Below are 27,861 nucleotides of genomic sequence, written 5' to 3'. Positions count from 1 at the left end.
TTTTACTCAGCCATAACAAAGAATGAAACAATGCCATTTGCACCAACATGGGTAGACCTAGAGATTGTCATACTTAGTGAAGTCAGTCAGACACAGAAAGACCAATATAATATGCTATCACTTAAACGTGGAAACTAAACAAGTGATACAAATGAACTTATTTACAAAACAGAAACACAGACACAGAAAACAAATTTATGGTTACCAAAGGGAAAAGGTGGGAGAGATAAATGAGGAGTTTGGGATTGGCAGATACAAACCAATATATATATATAAAATCTATAAACAACAAGGTCCTATTGTGTAGCACAGGGAACTATATCCAATATCTTGTAATAAACTACAATGGGAAAGAATATCAAAAAGAATGCATACATATATACGCAAAATTTAATCACTTTGTTGTCCACTAGAAACTAAGACAGCATTGTAAATTAGCTATGCTTCAAACTTTTAAAAAAAAAATGATTCCCCCTAAGCACTTTATTCTGGGATCTGGAAAGCTCAAAACAGAGACATAACCTTTAACCTCTTAGCCCTCAAATGGAGCTTTCGTGCATCTCTCCATGAACTTAACATTTAAGAGGATAAACCCATAACAGTCTGTCCCTCTGCTTACGATTTATCAGCAACTGAAAAAAATGCAGTCATCAAACAAAAATAGAAACTTGATATTTGAAGGCAACCCCCAAAGTCAGCCATTTACCTCAAACGAATGCCCTCTTCCAGACTCTATTTCCTGCAGGCAGGAGATGGTCTCCACGTGCACTGGGATTAGTGACTCCTGGACTCTTAGAAGCATTCCTGCCACTGTTTATGGTCTGTATTAGGACACTCCTTCTTATATTTATCAGGTATGATAAGTCTTTCTTTACAAATAGCAAATAAACGATAGGCCAATTTTACTAATAGGGCTCCCCTTCTTCCACACCATCATCAAATGTTAATAGTTTAAAAGAAGTACGAAATGTACTGGGATGTTTAATTGGTCAGCACTATATATCATACTTGGGTTTCCCGGGTAAAGAGGGAAAGAACCTGCCCGCCAATGCAGGAGACATAAGAGACACAGCTTCCATCCCTGGGTGGGGAAGATCCTCTGGAGGAGGGCATGGCACCCACTCTGGTATTCTTGCCTGGAGAATCCCATGGACAGAGGAGCCTGGCAGGCTACAGTCCATGGGGTCGCAAAGAATCGGACATGCCTGAGTGACTGAGCATGCATATATCATACTTAAATAAGCTGGGAGAACTTAAAGTAATTGCGACAGATGTATCTACAACAAAGAAAGGCCTGTAAAAAGCCTAGCACTTGTCCGTCCCTGCTCTAGTAAAACGAGTGGGCTCTTGTCAGTCCATTCCAGCCTGTAACAGAAATAGCCTTTGCTTCCTCCCTTACTTAACTCAGTCGGCCTCCTGCCACACCAAGTTCCAGTTTCTGGACCTCTCCAGGGATGGAAAATATGCAAGCTTCCTAACGCACTTATCAGGGAACTCAGACTCATTGTCTTTATAATTTTGCATTCACTCCTTTTTTTCTAACCCAAGACATCTTCCTATGGGGGTGGGAATAGAAAGTTATTTTCTTTAGGAATCTGAGAATTACCATGCAGGTCTTCTTGCAGGCTGCATCGCTGGCAGGCTGGTGGTGCCAAGGTCTCCTGTGGGTGGGTGGGAGGTCCTCAGCCTCTCCTCTCTGTGTCCTGTGCTGTTTACGCCTCCATCGGTGACCACAGGGACATCTACTGTGTGCTCCCCATCTCCAAGAGGCAGGGGAGAAGGCAAGAGGCAGTGTCCTAATACTGACCCTAAATGGCCAAGATACAGTATCTCAGAGAAGACCGTGTGAATGGTGCCCCCCGCCACCAGGGCAGGGCACCCCATGGACAAGGGTCAGAGAGAAGGAAGGCTCAACACCCCTTTGTGTCTGATGAACAGCACTGCGCTCTTTGCTTTCCCACCTGTGGACGAGTGACGGGTATGTGGGAGGCATGTGGTTTCCAGCTGTAGGCTTGCCCCTTTGGGGTTAACTCAGGCTGCAAATTTCCATTCATGCTCCTGACCTGCCCCCTTTGGGGCCCTTGCCCGGCTGGAGCTGGAATTCCCAGGATTCTTTTTTCAAATATTTTCCCCAGACTTCCCTTCCAACAGCCGTTGTTATCTCTGACAGCAGGCTGGCCTCTGTCTCTCTTGGGCTGGACAGGATCAGGTCTAAATCACACTCGCCAGCCTCAGAGCAGCCTCCTGACTGATGGGGGCAGGAGGGAGGGTGAGGGGCCAGGGAGGGAATGACCCCCTCCCCCCCCCCCCCCCCCCCCGCCCCCAGGATCACACAGCAAGGGTCCCGCCTCTGCGAGCTGCAAGCTCCCTCTGCCTTCAGTTTGCAGTCATCCGGGAGGCAGCCAAGCTGTCTGATGAGCCTGAGAGTTTCTACTAGCTTCTGCCCAGAAGTGCCCATTCAGGCACCACATTACCCAAACCTTGTGGTTTGGCTCATAAAAAATCCATTTTTCCTGGAGAATGTCAAAAATTGGAGGAAACAGGGACTTCCCCGGTGGCTCAGGGGTAAAGAATCAACAGCCAATGCAGGAGACACAGGTTCGATCCCTGGTACCGGAAGATCCCACATGCCAGGGGACAACGAAGCCCCATACGACACAACTACTGAGCCTGTGCTCTAGAGCCCAGGAGCCCCAACCACTGAAGCCCTCACGCCCCCCGAGCCTGTGCCCTGCAGTGAGAAACCACCCCAATGAGAGGCCTGTGCCCTGCAGCTGGAGGCCTGCGTGCAGCAACCAAGATCCAGCACAACCAAAATGCACAATCTGCAAAACTGGAGACAGTTCTAGATGACTTAATGTTGCACAGCTTCAGAGACAATTACAGTTAATTCGTGCAGAACTTCAACTTACTTCTTAGTCTTCTACTTCGTAGGCTAACAGTTGTCCAGCTCCAGTGGCATTAAGGTCATGAAGACTTTTGCATTCATCCACTTGAACTTTAATATGAAGTCTTCATGAAACAAACTACCTGTGACTCAGGAAAAAAAAAAAAAAAAGAAGAAGATGGGATTAATACCTTATACAAAAAGGAAGGACCTAAGATCTCTGTTTTCACGCCTCCCTCACGTGTACTCACCAAGGAAAGGCCACACGAACACACAGGACAAGGTAAATCTGCAAACCAGGAAGCGTTCTTACACAGAGCCTGTTGCCAGCTTATCTCGGACTTCCCGCCTCCAGAACCACGTGAAATAAATGTCTGCTGTTTATGCCACTGAAAAGAAAATTGCAAAATAGCATCTTGAAAAGAAAAGAATACATCCCCAGACAGTACACTGCTTCACAACTTTGGTTTTTTCATACTGTTACCCTAGCTGACCCTCACAGTTGTCCCGTTCAAGGGATCAGGTCCATTCATTATCTCTACTTTCTGTGATGCTGCCACGAATAAGAAAACTGAACCATGAGGTGGTTGAGTGACACACTCAGGACTGTATGCTTGGCTGGGAACCGGAAGCCCCCTCTCCTCTTCCCTTCTTATCGTGTGTTCATTCCACACGTGATGCATGAACAGAACACACAGCTGACAGATCTGAGCCCTCAGACCTGCCACCTGGTCACACACTCCAGCTCCATTCACTGCTTTTGCACAAAGATTTCACTAGGAGATGCACAATACTACATTGTCTATAACACAAAAGGCCTGGAAACTACCTCCTATCTGATGTCAGGAAAGAAAGTGAAAGTCGCGCAGTCGTGTCAGGCTCTCTGCGAACCCAGGGACTACACAGCCCATGGAATTCTCCAGGGCAGAACACTGGAGTAGGTAGCCTTTCCCTTCTCCAGGGGATCTTCCCAACCCAGGGATTGAACCCAGGTCTCCCACATTGCAGGCGGATTCTTTGCCAGCTGAGACACAAGGGAAGCCCTAATGTCAGGAGTTTGGTTAAATGAACTAATCCAATACATGGGCTATTATACAGTCATTAAAACAATATTGTAAGTATATATTTGTTAACATGAAAAACATAATATTTCCTATGCATTTTTTTGGGCTTCCCAAGTGGCGCAGTGGTAAAGAGTCTGCTAACTAGTGCAGGAGAGGCAAGAGACGTGGGTTCGATCTCTGTGTCGGGAAGATCCCCTGGAGGGGGAAATGGCAACCCACTGCAGTATTCTTACCTGGAGAATCCCATGGACAGAGGAGCCTGGCGGGCTACAGTCCGAGGCGTCACACAGAGTCAGATATGACTGAGCAAACACACACAAGCAATTCAGATCCTCTAAAATTGATCAAAAAATAGTCAATGCTCTTTTCAACTCCATGTTACATTGATCTCACATCAGTATCCTTTCAGCAACCAATTATATGTATAAATGAAATGCAGAGGAGATAGTGTGGAAGGATATACACTAACATAGTGTTTAGAGTTACAGATGGTCTTATTGCCTTCATTTCAGTTGCCTGTATTTTCTAATTTTTCTTCAGCAAAAGTGCATTTCTTGATTACTTTTCAATGATCTGAATGTCTGTTCCGTGCCCCTTCCCCAGATTCATATGTTGAAATCTTAACTCCCAGTGTGATGGTATTAGGAGACAAGGGCTATTACGTCATGAGGGTGGAGCCCAAGCAAATGAAATTGTTGTTGTTCAGTTGCCCAGGCGCGTCTGACTCTTTGCAGTCTTGTAGACTGCAGCACGCTAGGCCTCTCTGTCCCTCACCATCTCCCAAAGTTTGTCCAAGTTCATGTCCATTGCATCGGTGATGATATCCAGCCATCTCATCCTCTGACACCCTCTTCTCCTTCTGCCCTCAGTCTTTCCCAGCATCAGGGACTTTTCCAATGAGTCAGTTGTTGGCATCAGGTGACCAAAATACCGGAGTTTCAACTTCAGCATCAGTTCTTCCAATGAGTATTCAGGGTTGATTTCCCTTAAGATTGACTGATCTCTTTGCTATGCAAGGGACTTTCTGGAACCTTCTCCAGCACCACAGTTCAAAGGCATCGGTTCTTCCGAGCTCTGCCTTCCTTACTACCCAGCTGTCACAACACTACATGGCCACTGGGAAGACCATAGCCTCGACTATACGGACCTTTGTTGCCAGAGTAATAAAAATCAGTGCAGCAAACACAATTAGTGCCCTTATAAAAGAGACCCCAGAGAGTTCTCTGACTCTCTCTCCGCCACGTGAGGAAACAACAAGAAAACCACTGTCTGCAACCTGGAAGAGGGTTCTCACCAGAACCCGGAGGGTTGCCCCTCTGATCTTAGACTTCCAACCTCCAGAACTGTGAGAAATAGATTTCTGTTGTTTACAAGCCACGCAGTCTGTGGTATTTTGTTATAGCAGCTCGAAGTAAGACATACTTTTTAAAACTTTTAAGATTAGTTCATCCAGGACTTCCCTGGTAGCTCAGTGATAAAGAATATGCCTGCCAATGTAGGAGACTTGGGTTCGAGTCCTGATCGGGCAAGATTCCACATGTCTCGGAGCAACTAAGCCCATTCACAACTACTGCGCCTGTGCTCCAGAGCCTGGGAGTCACAAGCACTGAAGCCTGCACGCCCAGACCCCCTGGCTACAGGAGGAGACCCCCTGGCTACCAGAGTGGCCCCCGCCACGGGAAGCATGCCCACCACAGCTAGGGAGCAGCTCCAGCTGCTCGTCACAACTAGGGAAAAGCCCATGCAGCAACAAAGACGCCGTGTAGCCAAAAAAATAAAATAAACATTAAAAAAAAAAAAGATTATTCCATCAGGAAACCTCACCTGAATAAAGAACAAACATGTGTTTACACCTGAGCTAAATATATTTAGCACTATAAAGGGACTGCAAACTTTTCAGTTTATCTTATCATTAGCTCACAATATATGGCAAGCAGTTTATTTCTTTGAGGATAACAAGAAACATTTTTCATAAGCTGATTGATGTCCACTTTGAGTGAATTTCTTTACAGAAAATAGGATTAATGATAACCACAAACTGTTTTCATGTTTATTGTGTTGGGATTTTCTCCCCCAGAAACCCTCTCAAAGGTAAATCATAATTACTATAGTCTTTACTGGATTAAGTCACGAATCTGCTGACCACGGTCACCCAAAGTGGTGCTCCCTTAGCAACAACCAAGACCTCCAAGCCTTTTCTGTTCATTTCTGTTTGATTCCCTGTCACGTCTCTGAGAGGCTGTTCAAACCCTCCCATGTTCCTCTGTTTTTCTCTTCCACTCCCACTCGTATAGATCTCATCAGATGAACCAGAATCTTCACCACTTGAGCCTAGCAGTTTTCAAACTGCATTAGCTGAGGGGATCTTTGTTGCAAAGCCTTCTTACCATACAGCACAAAATGCAGGTGATATACACACGGGCTTGCCTGGGAAGGTTTATGTCTGTCATCCTGACCCAACCTTTCATTATTGAATCTCCCCCTTCACCCTCTCATGTGCCCTGGCTTGGACAATAAATGTTATAGTCTCATTAACAAGGAGAAAAACTTGAAGGTGGGAGCTTGACTGTGTTCTGGTTGGGGACTGTTCTCTGCCCTTTTTGTTTTCTGCATCTTGGCCCATGCTAATCCTTCCCTCATTTAAGGGCAAAATTTCTTTCTTTTTCCTGTGAGAATTCTGATTCTGTCCCTTCTTTATCAGTGGAAGATCAGTGATTCTCAGAACTGTAGTCCGTGTATATTTTAAATATGCTTTTAATTGCCCATCCACAAGTAGTTCAATTCAAATCCTCATTTCAGAGCTAGAGAAAATAAATGTGAATATGACCTTTCCTAACAGCAATAAGACAAACACCAGGCCGGAACCAAAGTCCCTCGTTCACAGATCGTTTCACCCCATGCTGGTTCTTTTCAGAGCGACGTCAGGACCAGAATCTCCCAGGTTTCCCTTCAGAGTGAAGACACAGACAACAGCGGTTGCCTTGGAAACTCTGCCCAGTGAGCCGGCATCAAGGGATTTCACTCGCCTTACTCCGCATCTGACATGCAACCCTGATTAATTTAAGTTCTGGCTGACTAAAGGCTTTGCCAAGGGAACACAGTGATGGGGGAAAGTGAGCAGGAGGACAAGCCAAAGTGAAATGACATCAGGACATACATTTTTTTTTTCACTGAAAGCAGCTGAAGTAGTGATAAAAGAAATCAGTGATAGGTTTTAATAACTAAGATTCTCGATCAAATGTTGGTGACCAGAGATGGGGTTAAGTGTTCACGTGCCCATGTGCTAATTCTATTTAGGATTCTGTGAGCCAATTCAAGAATATCTTCAAGACGCGTCACCTGCCAGCCACCTACGACTGTTAATTAAGCAGCGGCAGCCAGTGCGGGCTGTGCTTGCCTTTAGACTCTTTTGTGGTCCTGGATCTCTAAACGGCAGGATGTCGTTGATATCCATCAGATTATAGACGCTTTGTACAATCCTATATCGGCTATTGATCCAAGTTTCCATTTCGAGTCAATGCTTAATTAAAACAACACGACTTCTGATTGCTTTTACTAGATTAATTAAAGGAAGAAACTTGTAGATCATTCTTCTGCAATGTAGATCAGGCTTCCCTGGTAGCTCAGTTGGTAAAGAATCTGCCTGCAATGTGGGAGACCCAGGATCAATCCCTGGGTTGGGAAGATTCCCCTGGAGAAGGAAATGGCAACCCACTCCAGTATTCTTGCCTGCAGAATTCCATGGACAGAGGAGCCTGGTGGGCTACAGTCCATGGGGTCACAAAGAGTCAGGCATGACTGAGCGACCAACACTTTCACTATAGATCATTCTAGTACAGCCTCCTCATTATATGGATGAGGAGAGCAAAGCTGAGAGATAGAAAGCCAAAGATGCAAACTGCCCTGTCAGATAGAGGCACAGCAGGACCCAGACGCCAAGGCTCCAGGCTTCCCAGGCTGGTCCAACCCCACAGCACTATTTCTTGGCCTCAGTTACATTCCACTGAACAAAATAATGCACGAGAATTTTTTTTTTTAATTTCTGCTTCAACAAATGAAATTCTGACATAAAATGGGATTGTCTAAATTTAAGATTCTGGAAAATGTTTTAACCTGAATAAAATGCTTTTGTTGCCTTCTGCTATAAAGAAATAACTGTTCTTGTCGTTTAGTCGCTAAGTCAGTCCAGTTCAGTCGCTCAGTTGTGTCCGACTCTTTGCGACCCCATGGACTGCAGCACGCCAGGCCTCCCTGTCCATCACCAACTCCCAGAGTTTACTCAAACTCATGTCCATTGAGTCGGTGATGCCAAGTCGATAAGTCAAGTCCAACTCTTTTCCACCCAACGGACTGTAGCCCACTAGGCTCCTCTGTCCATGGGATTTTCCAGGCAAGAATACTGGAGTGGTTGCCATTTCCTCCTCCAGAGGATCTTCCTGACCCAGGGATTAAATCCGCATTTCCTGCACTGCCAGGGGTTAAGCTTTACCATCTGAGCCGCCAGGGAGTAACAGTGTTCCTTAGTATTTCCCAAGGAATAAACGGCAGTGATCCAGGCAAGGATTCCGGGGAAGCCCTGTGAGTCAGACGCTCGAGCCAGGTGATGGGAAACGTGCTTCCTCGGGGGAGGCTGACGCCCCTCTTGGCAAGTTTAAAGGGAGCTGGCAAGCGCAGCCTTAAAGACTGGGGGATGGGACTTGGTAATGAACCTGAGTCATGGAAACCTCAGAAATGACTGCAAGAGAAAACATAATTAACTTCCCCGTATAAAAATGTCAATCTCTTGGGGAAGGCTTGTGGGCGTGCAAGTATAGACGATTTCAGAATGAATGCTGAGTAACCCAAGCCCTTGGCACTGGGCGGGGGTGGGGGCTGGCGGGGAGAGACCTTGATCTTATTTTAATTAAAGAGCTTGGTTACAAGCGCAGAGAGGGGGAGACTCCAAGTTGAGACGGAGCAGCCTAGGTCTGGGAAGGGGCTTCGGCTGCAGCTCTTCTCGACTCTGTGGTTGTGACCGGCTGGACACGGGGAGGATTTACACGGTGAAATGCGTCCCCTTGTGGTCTGATTAAGAAAAATCCAACCAAAAAGCGGGAGAGTACTACTAACCTACCCACTTTACGCGTGTTAAAGGAGATGCTGAGAACACGACGGTGGTGTTCGGGGTCATTAATAATGACCCTGGTCATGATCAAACAGACAAGCACATGAAAGGGGTGTTCACTAACCCTGTCCTCTAAGCAGCACATCTCCAATGTGAACGTGCGTGCAGATCACCAGGGTCTTGTTAAATTCAGAGCAGACCTGGCAGGATCTAGGAGGTAATGCCCACGCTGTGAGTGCCAGGGTCTCAAGGGAAGGCCCCTGCCCTCTGGGTGAGCCAGGGAGATTCCATCAGTCCCTGCCTGCAGGGACCACAGGCAGCCTGGAGAGCAACCCCAGGGGTTACAGTTCCTTCCCCCATCCAAACACTAAGGAACCCAAAGAACCACTTTTTTCTTCTTCAAGCTCAAGAGCCTCTCTCCTCAAGCTCTGAGAGATCCTTTCCTCCCCCACAAAAAGAGAGTTTCTTAAGAAGGCAAAGCCACTGACACCTTCCTACTATCAAATACCATCTTGTCAAAGGAAGCAGCAACCTCAGGTTGCCATAGGCCTGTGCCCCGTGGATTTCCACATTAAAATAAGAGTTGTGGTTTTCTTTCACGGCTTTCCTGATGACTGGAAGCAACAAGATGTTTCTGATGCCGTTTATTTCCACACATCCTCTTGCATATTTGAGCATGGCTTGTAAGTTTACCTGCTCGGCTTCCCCCACCACACTAACTGCACACATGTGGCCCGTTTGCACCTTGCTTCAAGTGGTAGAGTTGCAACCACATCCCACTCCCAATTCCAAGAATTCATTGTATTTGGTTAGAAAGAAAAAAATTGATGTGAAGTATTTTTAACTTGATGTAGGAGGAGGAAAATGGAATAGATAAGACAGTAGAATGATCACAGGTGGGTAATTACACATGTAAATGAGTTCAGTTTGGTAATTCTCCCTTGAATTCCTATTTACATTGGTTAACACTGAATTCTAACCCTACTCCACCACTGCATTTTGGGATAGTTTCTTTTTAGTCTGTCAATTCTGAAATATTAAAAGCAATTTAGAATGCTTAGGTATAAATTTGTCTCTAGCTTAGACGTTTTTCATGCTTTTCCATTTATCATCGTAATTATACAAAGTAGACAAGATTAAAATGACAGATTAAAATTCTGTCCTTATTTGACAAGTATTAATTACCTCCAGCATATAAGGTCTCACAACATGTTGGGTCTCTGGCCTGGGGTGGAGGGAACTCTAGTTTTGCAGGAAAGGTTCCTACAAAAATTATTACATGAAATGAGGTAAGAACATCCTGAAATAATTTAGGAATGATGAAGTGGAAGCAGTTACCTCTGGCTGAGAAATCAGCAAGGGCTTCCTGGAAGAAGGGGCATTTGAGCAGGACCTTGAAAGACAGTAAGAACTGTATATATAGAGAAGGCCTGGGGTGAGACGCAGAGTGTTGACACAAGCTGAGTCCCGGGTAGGAAACGTGGGAACAGAGCTGGGAAGTCATCTGGGGCCAGGTCAGAGGACATGGAGTCTCAGATTAAGAGAGCTGTGTTCTGCGTGTGTTTTGGGGAAATGCGGAACAGAAGATTCATTTGACAATGGTGTGTTCATTGCATCGAGGGGTAAGAATTAAATTAGAAGACCAACTAAGCAATAACTTGGGCAAGGAATAAGGAAGGCTGAACAAGGATAAATGGCAAGGAAGAAAGGGCAGGGAAGGGAAAAGAAGAGGCTTTGGGAAGGAAGACAGGGGACCTGACGATTGGAGGCGGGGCAGAGAATGGCGAGGAGGTCACGGGCCTTTGGGGTTTTGCGGCCAGGACACAAGGAGGACAATGTCACTGAGAACTCAGGAGGCACAGGCAGGGGACAGGGGTGTGCAGGGGGCCTCGAGAGGAAGCCGTCCGCATCCATTAGAGGGGATGCTCGGCACGCACCTAAAGGACATGAGCAGGGCCATAGGCCTGCAGGTGGTCAGCAATTCACAACGGGGTGGGTCTGTGGAGATGGTTTAGGGCCGTGGGAGTCAGAGACCCAGCGCCGGTCACTGATAGGCCGGGAAGCATCCAAGAGAGGCGGGAGAGAAACACGGTCAAGGGCATAAAGAGGGGAGGTGGGAGGAAGGAGAGCCGCCAAAAAGGGCAGCAGGGAGGAGGGTCAGATGCCATTAAGGATGTGAGCTTGTTTTTTGGTCTCACAAACACACACACCCAAATAAAGATATAATGAAGCCCAATACCCACTCAATGCACATATTCTCTGGCGGCTCAGATGGTAAAGAATCTGCCTGCAATGCGGGAGACCCAGGTTCAGTCCCTCAGTTGGGAAGATCCCCTGGAGGAAGGCATGGCAACCCACTCCAGTCTTCTAGCCCAGAGAATCCCATAGACAGAGGAGCCTGGCGGGCTACAGTCCATGGAGACCCAAAGTCTCAGTCGCGACTGAGCAACTCAGATACACACTGATCACCATTCAAAGGTGATCAGTGATCAAGCCATGCCCACGTGCCCTCTTGCTGTATAGTTACTTTACTGAAATATTTGACAGCAAATCCCTCATGGCATCACGCCCCTGCCTCATCATGCATCGCTGAGAAAAGACGGACAATTGAAAAGAGAACTTTAAAGGGGAGGACAATTTTAAATTATTGGAAGCCTTAGGGGTTTCAGACAGTGACACTTTGTTGGAACTCCTCGGTGGCCTTCAAGAGAGTGGATTCAGTAATGCCCAGGGTGGAAGACCACAGCGGGTGGAGTGGAAATGGTTCCAGGGAGGTCAGGGCCAGGCCATCACCAAGCAGAGACTAAGCATGCTCACAGGGCAAGACTCGGGAATCCAGAGGGTGAACAAAGGCTGACGATGTGGGGAAACAGCTACGTGAGGCAGCAGCGTTCATTCATTCCACTGACCTGTTAAATAAGCATTTGCCATGAGTGTGCATTCCTGCAGCACAAGGCGGAAGACGACAAAACTGCTGCCCTCGAGGAGCTAACACTCCGATGGAGAGACAGCCACTAAACACAGAGGAATAAAATACGCTCACTGTGGCAAGTGCAGTAAAGCAGAATCAATGGCACGCGGGAGGTGGTTGCAAGGGAGACTCAGAATTACCTGGAGAGGTGACAGCTTCAAACAGGCCAGCCAGCAGCTCTGGGCTGAGGAGGGAAGAGGCCGGGAGATATGGCAGCCAGAGGATCTCAAAGCAGGGATGAAGAAAGGGAAGTGAACTCAGGTCAAGGGGGCTCCATCAGCTTTAATTACAGGGAAAAAGAAATTGGGGGTGGGGCGCTCATGACTACTTTTTTTAAGATGTATTTATTTGGCTGCACTGAGCAGCATGTGGGATCAAGCTCCTCGGCCAGGGATCGAACCTGTGTCCCCTGCACTGGACGTGCAGAGTCCTAATCACCAGACCACCAGGCAGCTCATGACTCCTCAACGTTTCTGGACACCAGTACTTTCAGTTCCACAGCTTCCTTTCCCATTTTTCCTGCTAAGAGGCAAGGAAGCACCACCCCCGCCAAATGCACTCAGTAGAGGAGGCAGCAGTGCACAGAAGGAAAACCCTTGGCTCCATCCTCCAGCCGAGCAGGACTTCAGGCAATTCATTTAACTTCTGCAAATTTTAGTTTCTGCATCTATAAAAGGGGAACAAGGATTTCCACGAGAGGCGGTTCTGTGAGGGTGGAGTGAGACAAGCTAGGTGGAGCTCCGCGCACAGCAAATGATTACACAGTAAGTGATTACTCAGTGCTAAGAACAAAAAGGTTACCTAGCCCTGGTGAGGCTGATGCGACCGTCAAAAGTAAGCTATCTCTCCTCTTCAGGGAATACCATTTGATGGCTTCATAAGATGTCTCCTCAAAATTATAGCACACTCTTGCATTTGCTCTGGAAAATGTTATTCAATCAAACACACATCTTGTAGTTGTCCAGTCGCTCAGTCGTGTCTGACTCTTTGCAACCCCATGAACCGTAGCCCACCAGGTTCCTCTGTCCATGGGATTCTCCAGGCAAGAATACTGGAGTGGGTTGCCATGCCCTTCTCCAGGGGATCTTCCTGACCCAGGGATCACACCCTCATCTCCTGCATTGGCAGGTGGGTTCTTTACTGCTGAGCCACCAGGGAAGCCCATTTACTTTTCCACAATTTCTATGATTCTCAAGTCTTCAAAATTACAAGCTTGCAGCTCCTGAGACAGGAAGGTGACAGAGTTAAAAAGAGAATTAAATTATCCTCAAGTCTTCCAAGTTGGCTCCTGGATTCTCGTTTCCCTCCTTTCATTTATTTCTGATTTCCTTTCAGCTTACATGAGTTATAAGGTTGAAAGGACCCTTGAGAGATCCCTTTGTCCATCTCTCTGCCATAAAATTAAAGGATCTAGAAACCATGGTAGTAATTGTTTAGGGGGAAAAAGTTATAGAGTTAATTTAATTCTGTCAAGCTCGCAGAGGTCAGTAGGAGCTAATTCTGAATGAAATGAGGCCAGTTCTCTTCAAAATCACATTTGGGCCAATAAAACTCGACTCCAGTACATCAGTTCCTCAGATCCCCTCACTTCACTGCCTCCCAGATTATTATAACAAGATTTTAGATAAGTGCAAACACTCCAAAGAGACTATAGTTATGTAGATCAGCCTTGACTGCACTTGGACCATCGTGAACAGAGGCCTGGATAATGAAACATCCTATAGACGCAACTTAGTTCTCACTAAACAAAATTAACCATCGGTATCCAGAACATGTCTGGGCTAAAGAGTAAATAAATGTCCCTCGGTTCAAGTCATTGCAGATGAACTTTCTCTGCTTGTTCACAGGCAAGCAACTGCCCAGTTATTTCTCTTAATTCAGGAAGAACAAAAAAAGATGTGTGTAACAGTCACTACTTATATGTAATCTTAAGTCGCTTAAGGTATTTTGCGTTCAGGTATTTTGCTTTTTTCCTCAGAAGAGGTGAAGACCTTGACAGTCCAATCACCAAAAGACCAAGTCCTGAGATCTTTTCATCTAACAATTTGATATTTATTAGGTGAAAAGGTCTCAGGGCTTGGTCTTTTGAGTGCTGAAGACAGAGTCAATTTCTCTTCTCAAACTTTAAGTCAAACAGTAGAGAGGTTCAAAATATACAGTAATATTCTGGGAAAGCAGCTCTCTGGAAGTAATCCTGCCTTTTAGCAATTGCAGATTTCTCTGGTATAAATACTCCTACATACATGCTAAGTCACTTCAGTATTGTCTGAGTCTTTGTGACCCCGTGGACTGTGGCCTGCCAGGCTCCTCTCTCCGTGGGCTTCTCCAGGCAAGAATACTGGAGTGGGTGGCCATGTCCTTCTCCAGGGGATCTTCCCCACCCAGGGACTGAACCCACATCTCTAACATCTCTTCCACTGACAGGAGGGTTCTTTACACCTAGCATTACCTGGATGCATGGAATCAAAACCAGTCGGGAGCCTGAATTTATCTGGGTTTGCTGTCTACACCATCAATGCCCTGCTTTCCCCTGGCAGTGTAGACCTGAGTCAAGAAGACTACAAAGTCAGGAGCTTGGAAGGAAAGTCCCCATGACAGTGTGTGTTTTGATTTCATCGCTAATTCTCAAAGGCTAAATCTTAGGGATCTTGTCACATTTGGTCCTGCTCATTCCCAATACTTGGAATGTTCCTCTTGCTGTGTCTGTGCTCCTAATCCTGGCCAATTAAAAGTCACCAAGGATTGAACAGCCAGTTCACAAATTCCTGAAATTTTAACCATTGGCTGTCTGCTCCTGTGCACCCTGCAGTTAAGACAAAGAGGCGGCTGGTTGAAGACTTCTCTCATGCCTTCTCTCCTATCTGACAAGTAAACTAAGTTGTTAAGCCACTAAAAAGTATGAATCTCATACCAAAGGATCACATTTAAACAAGCTTTAAAATAGATGCTTCATCCTAGGTAGTCATTAAAAATCAGGTTACAAAAGAACGTTTAATGATGCAGAAATGTTTATGAAATATTTTTAGTAAAAACAGTATGTCTAGAACAATTCTAAATTTGTATATAAAATGACAACAGGAATATAACTCCAAAAAGTAGTCGTGAGATTGTGTGGGGGTTTTAGTTTGTTCTTTGTGCTATGTTTTAACTTTTCAAACTTTCTACAGGGTTCATGTATTTGTAATTAGAGAATGAACTTAATCCACTGTCACTGTATTTATTACAAACATGGTGTTTCAGATTTTCTTTTCTTTTGAATTAGTTGCTCAGTTGTGTCTAACTCTTTCCGATCCCATGGACTGTAGCCTGCCAGGCTCCTCTGTCCGTGGAATTCTCCAGGCAAGAACACTGGAGTGGGTAGACATTCCCTTCTCCAGGGGATCTTCCCGACCCAGGGATCAAACTCGGGTCTCCTGCACTGCAGGCAGATTCTTTGACTCTGAGCCACCAGGACATCCAAACAATCTGACTAGAAGTCAGACTGACAAGAAGACTGAATCAGACCAAATTAAGCAAGGCTACACCTTTGTCATTTATTTTTGTGATGCTTTACTCTTTTCAAAGTACCATCATAAGCATTAATTTATCTGTGATGCAAGAAAAGCAGGTTATCACAGCTCATTCTACAGATAAGAAAACAGAGGCTCAAATGGGTAAAAGATTTGCCCAAGGTCACAAGCCTAATAAAGCAGTTGAAGGGGGGTCTCTGGCCGGGGGTTGACTACCCCTGAGATTCCCTCAAAAGCTCATCACGTTGCTCATCATGGCTCCTCTCAAGTACTTCCTACTGAACACCTAGACCCAGCTCTGCAAGGAGGCACTCTCCTTTTGCCCATTTTTAACGCCCCAAGCCTGACTAGAATCCCCCAGGTAGGACATACTCCATCCAGACATCGATCCTACACAAGCAATACCCATTGAGCCTCGTAAGCTTGGAAACTTGTGAAGGTAACAGGAGAGCTTGCTGAGAACAGCAGAACCCACACTCTGGGATGAAAATCATGTGCAATGTTCTATACATATGCATTTACAACCATCTGTAAATAGGTCCTGATACTAGTTTCCAGAGGTTCTCTCTAAAGAACTGGGGAGCACCCCTTCACGGGGACTGGGTGCAGAAACAAATCCTGGTCAGGTCCTGTCTGAAGCCTCTTTGCTGGGGTCCTGTGCAATCAGGCTGGAAGGTCCGTTTCTTGCTCCAGGATCCTCACTGCTGCTCACGGGCAGCGGTAACCAGAAACAAAAGCACAGTCACAAGGAGCAGGAACCAGTCCTGACTGTCCATTTTAGTATGTGGCTACATAGGGGAAGTCAACAAACCGCATGCCAATGAGCCATCATGCAAAGCCTAAAAAGTCACTAAGCCTGAAGTCACGAGGCTTCAGGGAAACGGGTGGTTTCCACAGAGGCTGACCTAGAGTGTGAGGATGGGCCCTCTCCTCCAAAGTGCCACAGGGCAGCCTGCAGAGGACGAAGCTGTCGCACGTGCACCCGTCGAGTAGGCACCGTGGGAGTCTCAGAGCTCTCTTCCCCACGGTGATAGTAAGCCCCTGCTTTCAGTGACATCACAGAGGCCAAAGACACAGACTGCGCCTTAAACGAGACACGACTGCTTCCTAGGATTCGCTTTCAGATGCTTCAACAAAGACTGTGTGAAGAGCGTGTGTGAGCTCTCCACCCGCATGGTTTAAGCGAGCTTCAGCTGAAGGACCCTCACTGGAAATAAAACTCCAAGCGCGGAGAGTGTACAGGGAAATGCTAATCAAAGGCCCAAACTGCCACAAACGCACTTGGGCTGCTTATTTCCTGAACCACAAGAGGCTTGGTTAGCACTGTTGGATATTAGAAATTACTTTGCATTGGTGAAATGAGTCGTTTTCAAGATGTATGGATTGGCTAGAAATTGTAGCCCCAGGATGGGTAAAAGGAATTAAGGAGCCAAACTGGAATGGCCCTGAAAGTGACTGGAGAAGTCTGTCACCCATGCGACAAGAAAGTCAGCTGAATCTCTCGGTTAAAGTAACTCTCCCATCTGTTCTAAATGAACTTTCATGAAAGCGCCACCGAAACACCTACAATGACAGACCCTGGGGACCTCATCAAGCTTACTGAGAAGGGTGACTGTTGCCAGAAGGTGTGGAGAAGAGACTTGGACAGCTAACTTCAAATGACTAGAGGCTGCGGACAATCTCTCAAAAAGAACTTAGTAATTGTGAATGATCAGTGATCAAGTCAATTTGACTTAGGACCTTTTGCCATGACAACTTGAGGTATTCTTGGAAATAATTAGGGAGGTTCTGAGCAGAAATTGAGTTAAGTTACTCAAACATGCTGAGTACTAATGTTAGGTGGCCTCATTTATACTCAAAAACAGAGTGGGGACTGGGGAAATTTGGGGTTACCTTTAAGAGTCCTGAGCAGGACCCCTCACACTGCCATGCCCAGTAAATGTGTGGTATTTATGACAGCAGGATTTCTGAGCTCACTTAAACAAATGTTTCATAAAAATCAATTGTAAAGCACTTTGCTTTAATCTTTTATTTTCTCCCTTATTATAAAAATAACAAGTGCTTACTAGAAGTCTTACATTATGAAAACTGAAAATTCTCCCAGAATCCCACCCTTGGGAATAATTACTACTCTCTTTGGTAACTATGCTGCCAGATTATGGGGTATATGGTAGTAAATACGGGCTTCCCTGATGGCTCAGCAGGTAAGGAATCCCCCTGCAATGCAGGAGACATGAGTTCGATTCCTGGAGAAGGAAGCGGCAACCCACTCCAGCAATCTTGCCTATAAAATCCCATGGGCAGAGTAGCCTGGAGGGCCACAGTCCATGGGGCTGCAAAGAGTCTGACACGACTGACCGACTAAGTAAGCACACAGGAGCAAATAAACAGGACCAAACGGAATCCAACCACCAACAGAACACATGCTAATCTACTCTTGTGCAAGGTTTCAGAGTTTGGACAAATAATTCAACTGACCAGTTTCTCCAGAAAGCTTATTCATTAGTTTTCAAAGAAGATTCAACCACACAGTGGATAGAAAAACCTCTAAGATTTTCTAAGCACTCAAGATTAAACAGTGCTCAAACTATTAAAAGTGAAATATAGTTAAAAAATAGGAAATAAAAAATAACAAATTCGGTACAGAGAATAAAGTTAAAAAATAGTAAGTAAAAAACTACGAATTTGGTACAAAGGAGAAAACCCTTCAAAAAATTATAAGAATTTGTTATCAAAACAACAACTCTTAAATTCCAGCAATTATCATGGCTTTAAAACTGGAGTTTAGGAAACAATCACCTCTTTACAATCAAACACATCCAGAAAAGTTCTACAGTTCTTCTCATGTGACCAGCTGATCAGTACAAGAGGATACAGTGTACATAAACGTTTCCAATTCTTTCAGTTCTAAGTGAAGTAAATTATAACAAGAATTGCTACATATGAAAGAACTCTCCATCAGCAGAGGACTGCAGAATGTGGGCCTTGGAACCAATTCAGCTTTTACAACTGGTAAAGGACAGTTTTGATTCGACCTCCCAAAGCTTTGTTTGCAAGGCTTTCAAAACATCTTCCATCTATCAAATGGAAAAAAGAATAGAAAAAAATACATATGATTAAAATCATACATGGTTAAATATGATTTAAATGTTGATCATTAATATAATGTCTGCTATGTTATACATATCTGTGTTTATTTAAGGGACTTCTGTTTAAATAAGACATAAGCCTATTAATAGTAGCTCTCAACCTCTGATCCATAGCTTTTACATTTATTCACCACTATCTTGCATGTGACAGGATGTTAACATTCAAAAACAAGGCTGTTTTTACCATGAAAATCAAATCAAATGAAATATTGATTTAAAGATATATTTCTATTTTAATAGTTTTAGAATACATACTGCTTTGATTTAGCATGGAATGTCTTTATAATTTTTTCCATAAAGTTTTGGCTTAATTTGTAGTTTGGCTCCCAGTAAATCAACTTTACTAACAACTGAAATAGAATAAGCACTCTCTCACCATGAATGCTAAGATCAAAAGAGAAGACACAATTAAGAATTATTTGTGGAGCAGCACTTGGTCGTTGACTGGAAGTTGTTTATACAAAGACACAAAAAGTGCAGAACAAAATTACCTGCTTTAGAGATTTTTCTATTTCAACTCTACTTTCAAGATTAAAAAGCTCTTTGTCTTCTGACACAATTTGCTTTTCAGACGACCCTAAAACATAACTGAAGTACAGTACAGTACAAAGTTAAAATATGAGAAGGGAGTAAATATAAAGTTTATATTGATAACATTAAAACTCAAAGTATATTGAAGTATATATTAGTACCGAGTAAACACATAAAACAATTACTTTTGTTAATAGCAACCTACATAGGACGCTAACTACATGAAATCATGTTTTTCTCCATAACAGCTTTGTTCAAGAGGTCTACATATTTCTCAATGCTATAAATATTTCATTATTGGGAATAAAACTGGCTCTTTAGTAAGCTGCGTGGTACAACAGTAGCATTTGAAGTTTTAAAAGATCAAAATGTATGTAGTATGTAATCTGTAGCATCACTTGTTGATTACCAAGATTTCAGCAATTTCAACAGTTATTCTATAACTCATGTTTTGCTCCGCTCTCTGAGGTGATGACATGCTACAATTTGAAAATACAACTGTCCTAGCAATGGAAGAAAACAAGCCCAGCTTTGGCAACCAAATAAATCTAAACAGTAGAGAAGGTGCTGTTTTTTCTCCAAAAACAAACAAACAAAAAAAACCTTCATTCGTTTGCATTTCTTTAGAAGTCTTTCATCACATGTAACAACTTCAGTATGTCACTTCTGTTAAATATGAACAGTCTTCTGTTGGAAACCCAAGATTAACTGATTAAATTTCTAAAAGATGTCATCGAAGGAAAAATTACAGAAGGCAGTTAGTATCTTGTTTAGAAAAGAAAAATGAGATGGGGAAAATTAAATGGCACTGATTAATTTATAATGCTGTAAATAAACATAATGGAGGGCATCCCTTTCTAAAACATACTGGTTCCCTGTCATTTAAATTCTGCCCTATGAGGTAACTTTTCCTTAAATTCAACTGTTGGGGAAAGAACAGCTTCGATACTAGGATCCTCTATGCAGAAATTTTCCACATATTTTCTTTTATACAGATATGGATCGCTTTTAAAGTTCCGTACCAACCATACTGGTTTAAGATTTCATGTATAAAGTATAAACTCTTGTACTCTCCCCCACATAATTTTCACGAATCTTGGTAAAATTCCCACGGAGGTTATGAGAGCAGTTGTTTGGGCATGCGTCTTCTATTTACATATTAAACCAAAACAGATCTGCTCCCTCTCCAGGTGGGCCTGCATGCTTTACATCAATGAGCAGTACTTGTGACATTATTCTCTGTGTTAAAGGCTGTGAAAAGTTCGCAGATTTCACAATTTTGATCCAAACTTGTCTAGTTTCAAAGATGGTGGTAAAACTGTAGCAATCAAAAAATAATTAAATGAAAAATTATAAAAAAAAGAGTATTATTCTAAATTTTTTTAAAGAGAAAATTTAAGAAATTCAACAGAGTGACAACATACTTCAAGTAATGAAAGTGTAGGCACTTTCTTTTCTTCTTAAATTGTTCTTCTTTCTTGATATTTAAGGTTTCCTAGGCATCTCTAAGAAAACCTCTCTAACTGGTGGCTCAGAGCTAAGAACCCACCCACCAATGCAGGAGGCTTGGGTTCGATCCCTGGGTCAGGAAGATCCCCTGGAGAAGGGAATGGCAACCCACTCCAGTATTCTTGCCTGGAGAATCCCATAGACAGAGGAGCCTGGTGGGCTACATTCTATGGGGTAACAAAGAGTCGGACATGACTGAGCTACTGAACAACGACAATCTCTAAAGTCTTGAGAGTTACATCTTTTCCAGAATAAGTGAAAAGACAGTGGGGTCAATTGATTTTGTTTCCAATTTTAAAAGGTTAATGAACTAAAGGGCCATTAAGATATATGTCATCCGACCCTAATTCACCTTGTCTCCAAACACCTTTTAGAAGTCTTGAAAAATGAAGGTACTTCCTTGCATCTCTCAAAACAGCAGACAGTTATTTACACCCCTCTAGGAAATAGCTGGACTTTGCATTTCTACTTTTCTAGAACATCAAAGGGACTTCTTTCCCGATCATTTCTGAAATCCCTATTTCTTCAAGTTATTCTACTAGACTAAAAACTAGAGGGAAAAATAAAATGGACAAAATATATTGATACACACAATTGCTTTAAAAAAATCCTATTAAACTAAATTTAATTAAGAAAAACAGCAAATTTTTACTCTGCAAAATGTACTCACAGTGCTTTCTTCTACAATTTAGCATGACAGACTTTTCCAATAGCAAATAAATCGAGTCCAAAAAACAAACAAAAAAAAAAAACCACTTGCTTTAGGGTGAGAAATTATTATTTAAAAACATATTTTAACCAAACAATGTGTAGTTTTCAAATTTTCATACCAATTTGTCTGCAAACAACTTTCTGAGAATTCAGTTATGAGCTATTCGTTCATGCCTCAAACACACCTTTCAACAGCTTCGACACTGAGGCAGAACAAGTCCCGCTTGTAGTCCAGGCCCTTGGGTGTGCACCTGTACCGGTAGCCGAGGCTGAGCGAGCATCCTGCGCAGTGCAAGGTCTCCAGGACGCTGCAACAACAAGGGCCACCCTTTAGCGACTGCTTACCACAAACCCACTGCTGAGATCTGCAAACACCTGAGCATTAACGCTGCTGAAGTGCGCTACCCTAGCCCTACTAGGTCACGGGTATAGAGAGGGGAAAAATGACAGTAAGATGCTTACATCTGAAATGTGGGCAAGTCACCTCCAGGTCACACTGCCTTCAGCATCTAGTGACAGACGGCATGCACACAAGGGACAAAGCAGAGCGGATGCTGGATTTCCTTGGTGGTGCAATGGATAAGAGTCCATCTGCCAATGCAGGGGCCATGGGTTCGATCCCTGGCCCAGGAAGATTCCACATGCTGTGGAGCAACTAAGCCTGTGCACCATGACTACTGAAGCCTGAGCTCCTAGAGCCCATGCTCCACAACAAGCCGCCGCAATGAGAAGCTCGAACACCGCCAACTAGACAGCAGTCCCTGCTCACTGCAACTAGAGAAAGCCCGTGCACAGCAATGAAGGCGGAGCACAGACAAAATTAAATGAGAATTTAGAAAAGCAAAAAAGAAGAGAATACTAAGATGGTGCTTTTCTAGAACGTAAATGCCTCAATCTGGTATTAAAAATTAACTAAAATTCTGAAATAAGGCAAAAAGATTGTACATGTTCTTTAAATGTCACATTGTCCACCAAGGATCACTAATGCTCTGGGGCAGGGATAGGCAGATTTTTTTCTGTGATGAGTCAGAGAACAAATATTTCAGGCTTGCAGGCCATGTGGAGTCTACTGCAACTACTTGTCCCTACCACTGCAGCATGGAAGCCACCACAGACAATACATAACTGAATGAGCTGTGTTCCAACAAAAACATATTTACAAAACAGGCGCTTGGCCCATGAGCCATAGTTTCGCATAAACGATGGGGTTCAGGTGATACAAGCAAACAGAACTCGGCAACACTGGTTCAGAGCAAGAGTCGATTCCCTTTTCAGTTCTCTAGAAATCTTGATTATGAAGAACAGAAAAGTCTCAGCCTGGTGCTAGAAGGTTTTTAATGTGTATCTCACAGCTGTAAATCTTTTAACTGTAAAAGGACAGACCCCAGGCTCAGAACCAGCCAGCCAGTGGTATCTCAGCTATAATTTAACAACATTTGTTTCCACTGTAATTATTGTCACAGTTACTTTCGAGTAACAGCAGTTGATATATTCAGGGCAGTCATACAGATTTCCTTTAAAAAAACTTAAATAAAAACTCAGTCAATGTAATGAAAAATATCAAGTATGCAACAGCAAAGCTGTAACCTGACATCAGAATGACTGGAATTGGGAAGCAGAGGACACTCTGCAGGAAGCAAAGGGATAGCAAAGCACCATCATTAGCTCCTGCTAATGTCCTATGTCCTTGGTGAGGCTGTAAACCTCCCAAGGTATCATTTTCTTCATCAATAAAGTGAGAAATGATCCAAGGCTGGGTTTTCCAAATTGTTATCACCAGCATGCTATGAGTACAATTTCTGTTACATTCACATGCCACCTGTCCTATTACATGACTTCAAATTCTCCTTAAAGAGAGTAATTTTTTAAATGAAAATATACTTTATTTGAATAGGACACTCTAACATTACTAAAAATGAAAAACCAATGTTTTAAAATAAAAAAAAATAGGGACTTCCCTGGTGGTCCAGCGGCTGGGACTGAGCTCCCCAATGCAGGGGGCCCAGGTTTGATCCCTGGGGACCAGGGAACTAGATCCCACGTGCCACAACTAAGAGTCTGCACACTAAACAGTCCACAACTAAAGATCAAAGATCCCAAGTGCTGCCATGAGGATCCTGTGCGGCCAAATAGATAAATATTAAAATAAAAAAATAATAAAATTTTAACATATGATTATTAATTTCTATTGAATTGCTCGTGTACCACTTATTCACATGCATCAGTAAGACAACTTTCGGGCAACAATTCTACAAAGCAGAGCTTCCCATTCAGTTTGCTGAGGCTGCTGCTTGCAACAGACAGTGGCAGGCAGAGCAGGATACTGACCGCTTCAACACCTGGAGAGAGAAGCAGCCTGGGACAGCTGGAGGCCCTGGGCCGCCGTGCATGCAGCTTTCTCTGTCCACCTCAATGGGCCACACATGTCTGTATGTGCCACATTATCTATGGGTGCTAGGCCATGAGAAGTGGGGAGCATTTATCTAAAGCATTCTTTGGCTCAGAGATTCCATGATAAAGATACTTTCTTTTTCTGTTTTTATTTTCAATGTCCTTTAGGACCAAGCCAAACACCCAAAATGGAAGTGTTGGAACGGGCCTTGAGAAGTTTAGAAACTCTTCCATCTTAAATCTAAAGGCGCCCACTGTCACTCAGGAAACCATCTGCCAATGCAGGAGATGTAAGAGACGTGGGCTCGATCCCCGGGTCAGGAAGATCCCCTGGTCAGGAAGATCCCCTGGAGGAGAACACAGTAACCCACAGCAGTATTCTTGCCTGGAGAATCCCATGGACAGAGGAGCCTGGCGGGCTACAGTCCACAAAGAGTCAGACAGGACTGAAGTGACGAAGCATGCACAATGACTGATTTGATATTGATTACCATGAAAAAGGGCTTCCCTGGTGGCTCAGACTATAAAGAATCCACCTGAAATGCGGGAGACCTGGGTTCGATCCCTGGGTTGGGAAGATCCTCTGAAGGAGGGCATGGCAACCCACTCCAGGACTGTTGCCTGGAGAACCCCCACGGACAGAGGAGCCTGGAGGGCTACAGTCCATGGGGTCGCAGAGAGTCAGACACAGCTGAGCGACTAAGCACACACACCCCATGAAAACAGTTTTATCCCAAATTTTACTGCTGATGATCTTTTTAAAGATTTTCATTTAAAAAAATAAAAACATACATACTCATACAGATATAGCTTTACTCACCAACCATTTTCATTTTTACGTTTGGATAGTATCTGTTCCTCATTCACAGAAACATTACAGGTAACACCTGGAAAGAAGTAACAACAATGTATTAATGTGCTTTGATTAATACACATGCAGGTATTTAGAGAACTTCTAATTCAACTTTAATTTTAGAACTCAGAAAGCCAGAAAAAAAATAAAGGCTCAAAAGTCACTCTCTCTCACACACACACACACACAGTGGTTTAAAACTAAGTGTACAGGGTCTTCTGGGAAAACATAGCAGAATAAGAGTTATTTCCTTCCCTTCCCAGAAAACACTGAAATCAACAAAACAAATAAAATTAGGAAGAAAAAATTCAATTGATGGTAAAACTTAGAACAATCAGGGAAGAAAAAATTCAATTGACGGTGAAACTTGGAAAAATCAGAACCTCAAATCACAGACTATCAAGAATACCTGCCAAACACAGTAAAACAGGGATTAACCCAAAGAAGAGGGTAAAAATCTGTGCATACATCTCCAAGTCTCAAACACAGAGCTCATTTCCCTGTAAGTAACAGACAGGGTCCACAGGAACCCTGCCCCAAATCTTTTAGACCACAACTTGAAGCTAGAAGCAACAGGAAACATTCCCAGAGCATCCAAATTCAGGACACACTACAGGTGGAGGGACATGAAGAAAGGACATCAGAACAGACTCTTGAGTTCACCTCCTCTACAGCCTACCTTAACTCAGTAAACTCCACTCCCATCTGCCCGTCGCTCATTTCTGAAATCAGTGTCACCTACATTCATCATCCCCTTACCGTGCTCCCGTTCAGACGCTCCTCTGAGAAGTCCTGTCCATTCTACCTCATGACCCTCCCTCCAGCCCCACACCACCGCCGCCTCCTCTCCCGGAGCGGCTGTACTGGCCCCTGGCTGACCTCCCCACGCCCATGCTTATTCTTCTCTTCAGTGCACCCTCCAAAGAAAAACCTGAGTCCTAGCACTCTCCAGCTTAAAAACCACACTCACTAGACTCTCATTTCAATAGCAGAATAAAGATTCAGATTCTCAATCGTAACAGCCTACAAAGGCCCTCGCTCTGTAGCAAAATCTCAACCCAAATACACACATGTGGTTCTAAAACGGCAACCCTGGAAAACACCTGGACCGCTATCAACAGGGGCAGACTTGGGGGGTGAACAGCATCTCCATAAGGATGTCACTAAAGTGGCACTTCCTATTTCTTCTGAGCAGAGGACACATACAAACTCGCTCAGTACTCCTAACTGCCGCTTGTATTACTGTCCTCACGTCTACAGAGGAGAACACTGAAGCACAGAGAGGCTATGCAGCTTGCCCCAAGACACAGCCAGTAAGCAGCAGACCAGGATTCAAACCCATGCAGTTGAGGGCCATCACCTACACTGCCTTTCAGCAGGGGTACAAGAGGCAGCTGCTAAAACTCTGAACTATGCCGATATGCACTAATATGGAAAAATACTCAGAATACAGGTGTAGAATAAAAAAGGTAAGGATGCTTAACAGTATAAACATTATCCCAAGGGTGTTTTTGAAAATTTATGTTTAGGGAATTCCAAAAAATGTACATTTAAACATGCTCATATATGCATGGAGAGTATCTGGAAGTATAAATGAGAATAAAGTATGTTGAACTCTGGGGACTTAAGAGTATCAGGATCGGGGGATAAGATTTGGGGACAAGTCCTTTTTACTTTTACACCCTTCTGCACTGTTTGATTTTAATAGGTGTGAAGGATTAATCTCAGTGAATTACTACGGGAAATGTATGTTCTTAGGCTTATGTTTAACAACCAAAAAGGATTCAGCAACTATTGTTAAGTGCATCCTTAAGGAAAACAGACTTCAAAAAATTTCAGGTAACAGGTGGACACTGCTCTCCTTCTTTCTTCCCAATACATCCCAGGAAGGAAAACTTTCCACAAATATCAATAAATCGGTGGTGAATTTCTGCCATTAAAAGTACTTACAGAATTCAAATAGAGCAGAAACTTAATCTTGAAAACCACAAGTCCAAAAAGAACAGTCATTTTTACATCAACTCAGAAAACCACTCAGTGGTAACTCAGAAAACTTACTCACTAATTCAGAAAACTTGCTCAGTGGTAACTCAGTGACCCACTTCCCTAAATAAATACTATGAAAACAACAAAGCAAAGAAACGCTGGGGAAACATACAGGTAACTGGTAGAATCAATATTAAAAGCTAGAATTCTGACCTTCTTCACCCTTTTATCATATCCTCCTTCCTCTCCAATTTTGTGAGAGTTGTTAGTGCTTTTATTGCAAGTCTCCTTCCATTTTTATAATAGCATTATGATTCGTCAACTCTGAAGTTGTAACACTTCAGACTAAAGGCGTCCGCTGATACAACTATTAGGATCTAAAAAATCAATCCTGACATCCCCTGCAGGAAGCAGGCCGCTGAAAAGCTTAATTTACTAAATAAACAATTAACAATATTACCTACCGATTAACAGAGACCACTAATTTCTATGAGGAATAACACAGAGTAGCTACACCTTAAATGCTTACAACCTGGTTGGTTGACTTTTTTTTTTTCCTCCTAATATATGCTCACGACGTTGTTGATTCATCCATTGGTCTTCTGGGATGGGGGAACCCAGAAAAGGACTTCCACGCGTAAGCCCAAGATGCAGGGATGACTCTCCTCCTGCCCCTTTTCTGGAACAGCTCAGCCTCTCAGATTTTTCTGCTTTTAAAGACCCTGAGTCTCTCCAAAACATCCCCGCCTCTTCCGGGGCCGCCCAGGTCAGCACGCCAGGGAAGAAGGCCACCCTTAGTCCTAAATCCCACCCACCCGCCCCAGCCCGGACTGACAGCGAAGCAAGATGGAATTGGTGTCTTCCTGGCTCGCCACCCAGCTCAGCGAGTCTCCCAGCGGCCGCCGGCAGCGCGAGCACAGAAACACCAGCGGCCTGTCCTCCTCCGCCGGGTCCGCAGCCTCCTCGCGCCGCGTCCTCTCAGGGCAGGCCACCGACGCGTCTCCGCTCACGGAGCTCCACATGCTCGCCCACTTCTGCAGCAGCTGGTGGCGGCTCGAGTCTTCCGAGAGCCGCTTGCCTAACAGCGAGGAGTCGCCCCACTTGCCCTTGTGGCCGCACGTACAGCTAGTAGAGGAGCATCCTTCACAACTATCAGCGGACCAAGCACCCGCCATTAGCTACAAATGGCCCGCGCC

The 27,861-nt window shown here is 44.1% G+C and overlaps 1 protein-coding gene across 2 annotated transcripts; it reads right to left on the bottom strand.

The window, feature by feature from the left end:
- On the bottom strand, positions 1–27,861 carry MIS18A (MIS18 kinetochore protein A). Of its 2 annotated transcripts, XR_009691551.1 has the most exons (6): positions 27,501–27,861; positions 24,647–24,713; positions 21,621–21,743; positions 3,139–3,276; positions 2,913–3,030; positions 1–1,808 (listed from the first exon to the last, which is right to left on the bottom strand). XR_009691551.1 is itself a non-coding variant. In XM_061134422.1 (5 exons), exons 1-5 carry the CDS (start codon positions 27,838–27,840, stop codon positions 18,532–18,534), a joined length of 708 nt encoding a protein of 235 aa, XP_060990405.1. In that variant the 5' UTR covers positions 27,841–27,861; the 3' UTR covers positions 18,017–18,531. The 2 variants fall into 2 exon arrangements, 1 of the variants encoding a protein (XP_060990405.1); XM_061134422.1 differs by lacking the exons at positions 1–1,808; positions 2,913–3,030; positions 3,139–3,276 and adding exons at positions 18,017–18,612; positions 19,176–19,272.

The sequence above is a fragment of the Dama dama genome, chromosome 31 (assembly GCF_033118175.1).
Source record: "Dama dama isolate Ldn47 chromosome 31, ASM3311817v1, whole genome shotgun sequence".
NCBI classification, from domain to species: domain Eukaryota; kingdom Metazoa; phylum Chordata; class Mammalia; order Artiodactyla; family Cervidae; genus Dama; species Dama dama.
This window is presented reverse-complemented; position numbering and strand designations above follow the sequence as displayed.

Bases quoted from the DNA above. Each gene is read 5' to 3' on its own strand.
- MIS18A (XM_061134422.1), bottom strand. From the start codon at position 27,840: ATGGCGGGTGCTTGGTCCGCTGATAGTTGTGAAGGATGCTCCTCTACT. The intron at 19,273-21,620 runs GTGTGTTTGAGG...ACTGTACTTCAG, and splicing joins AGTGTCGAAGCTGTTGAAAG to TTATGTTTTAGGGTCGTCTG. The intron at 18,613-19,175 runs GTAATTTTGTTC...TCCATTTGATAG, and splicing joins TAGAAAAATCTCTAAAGCAG to ATGGAAGATGTTTTGAAAGC.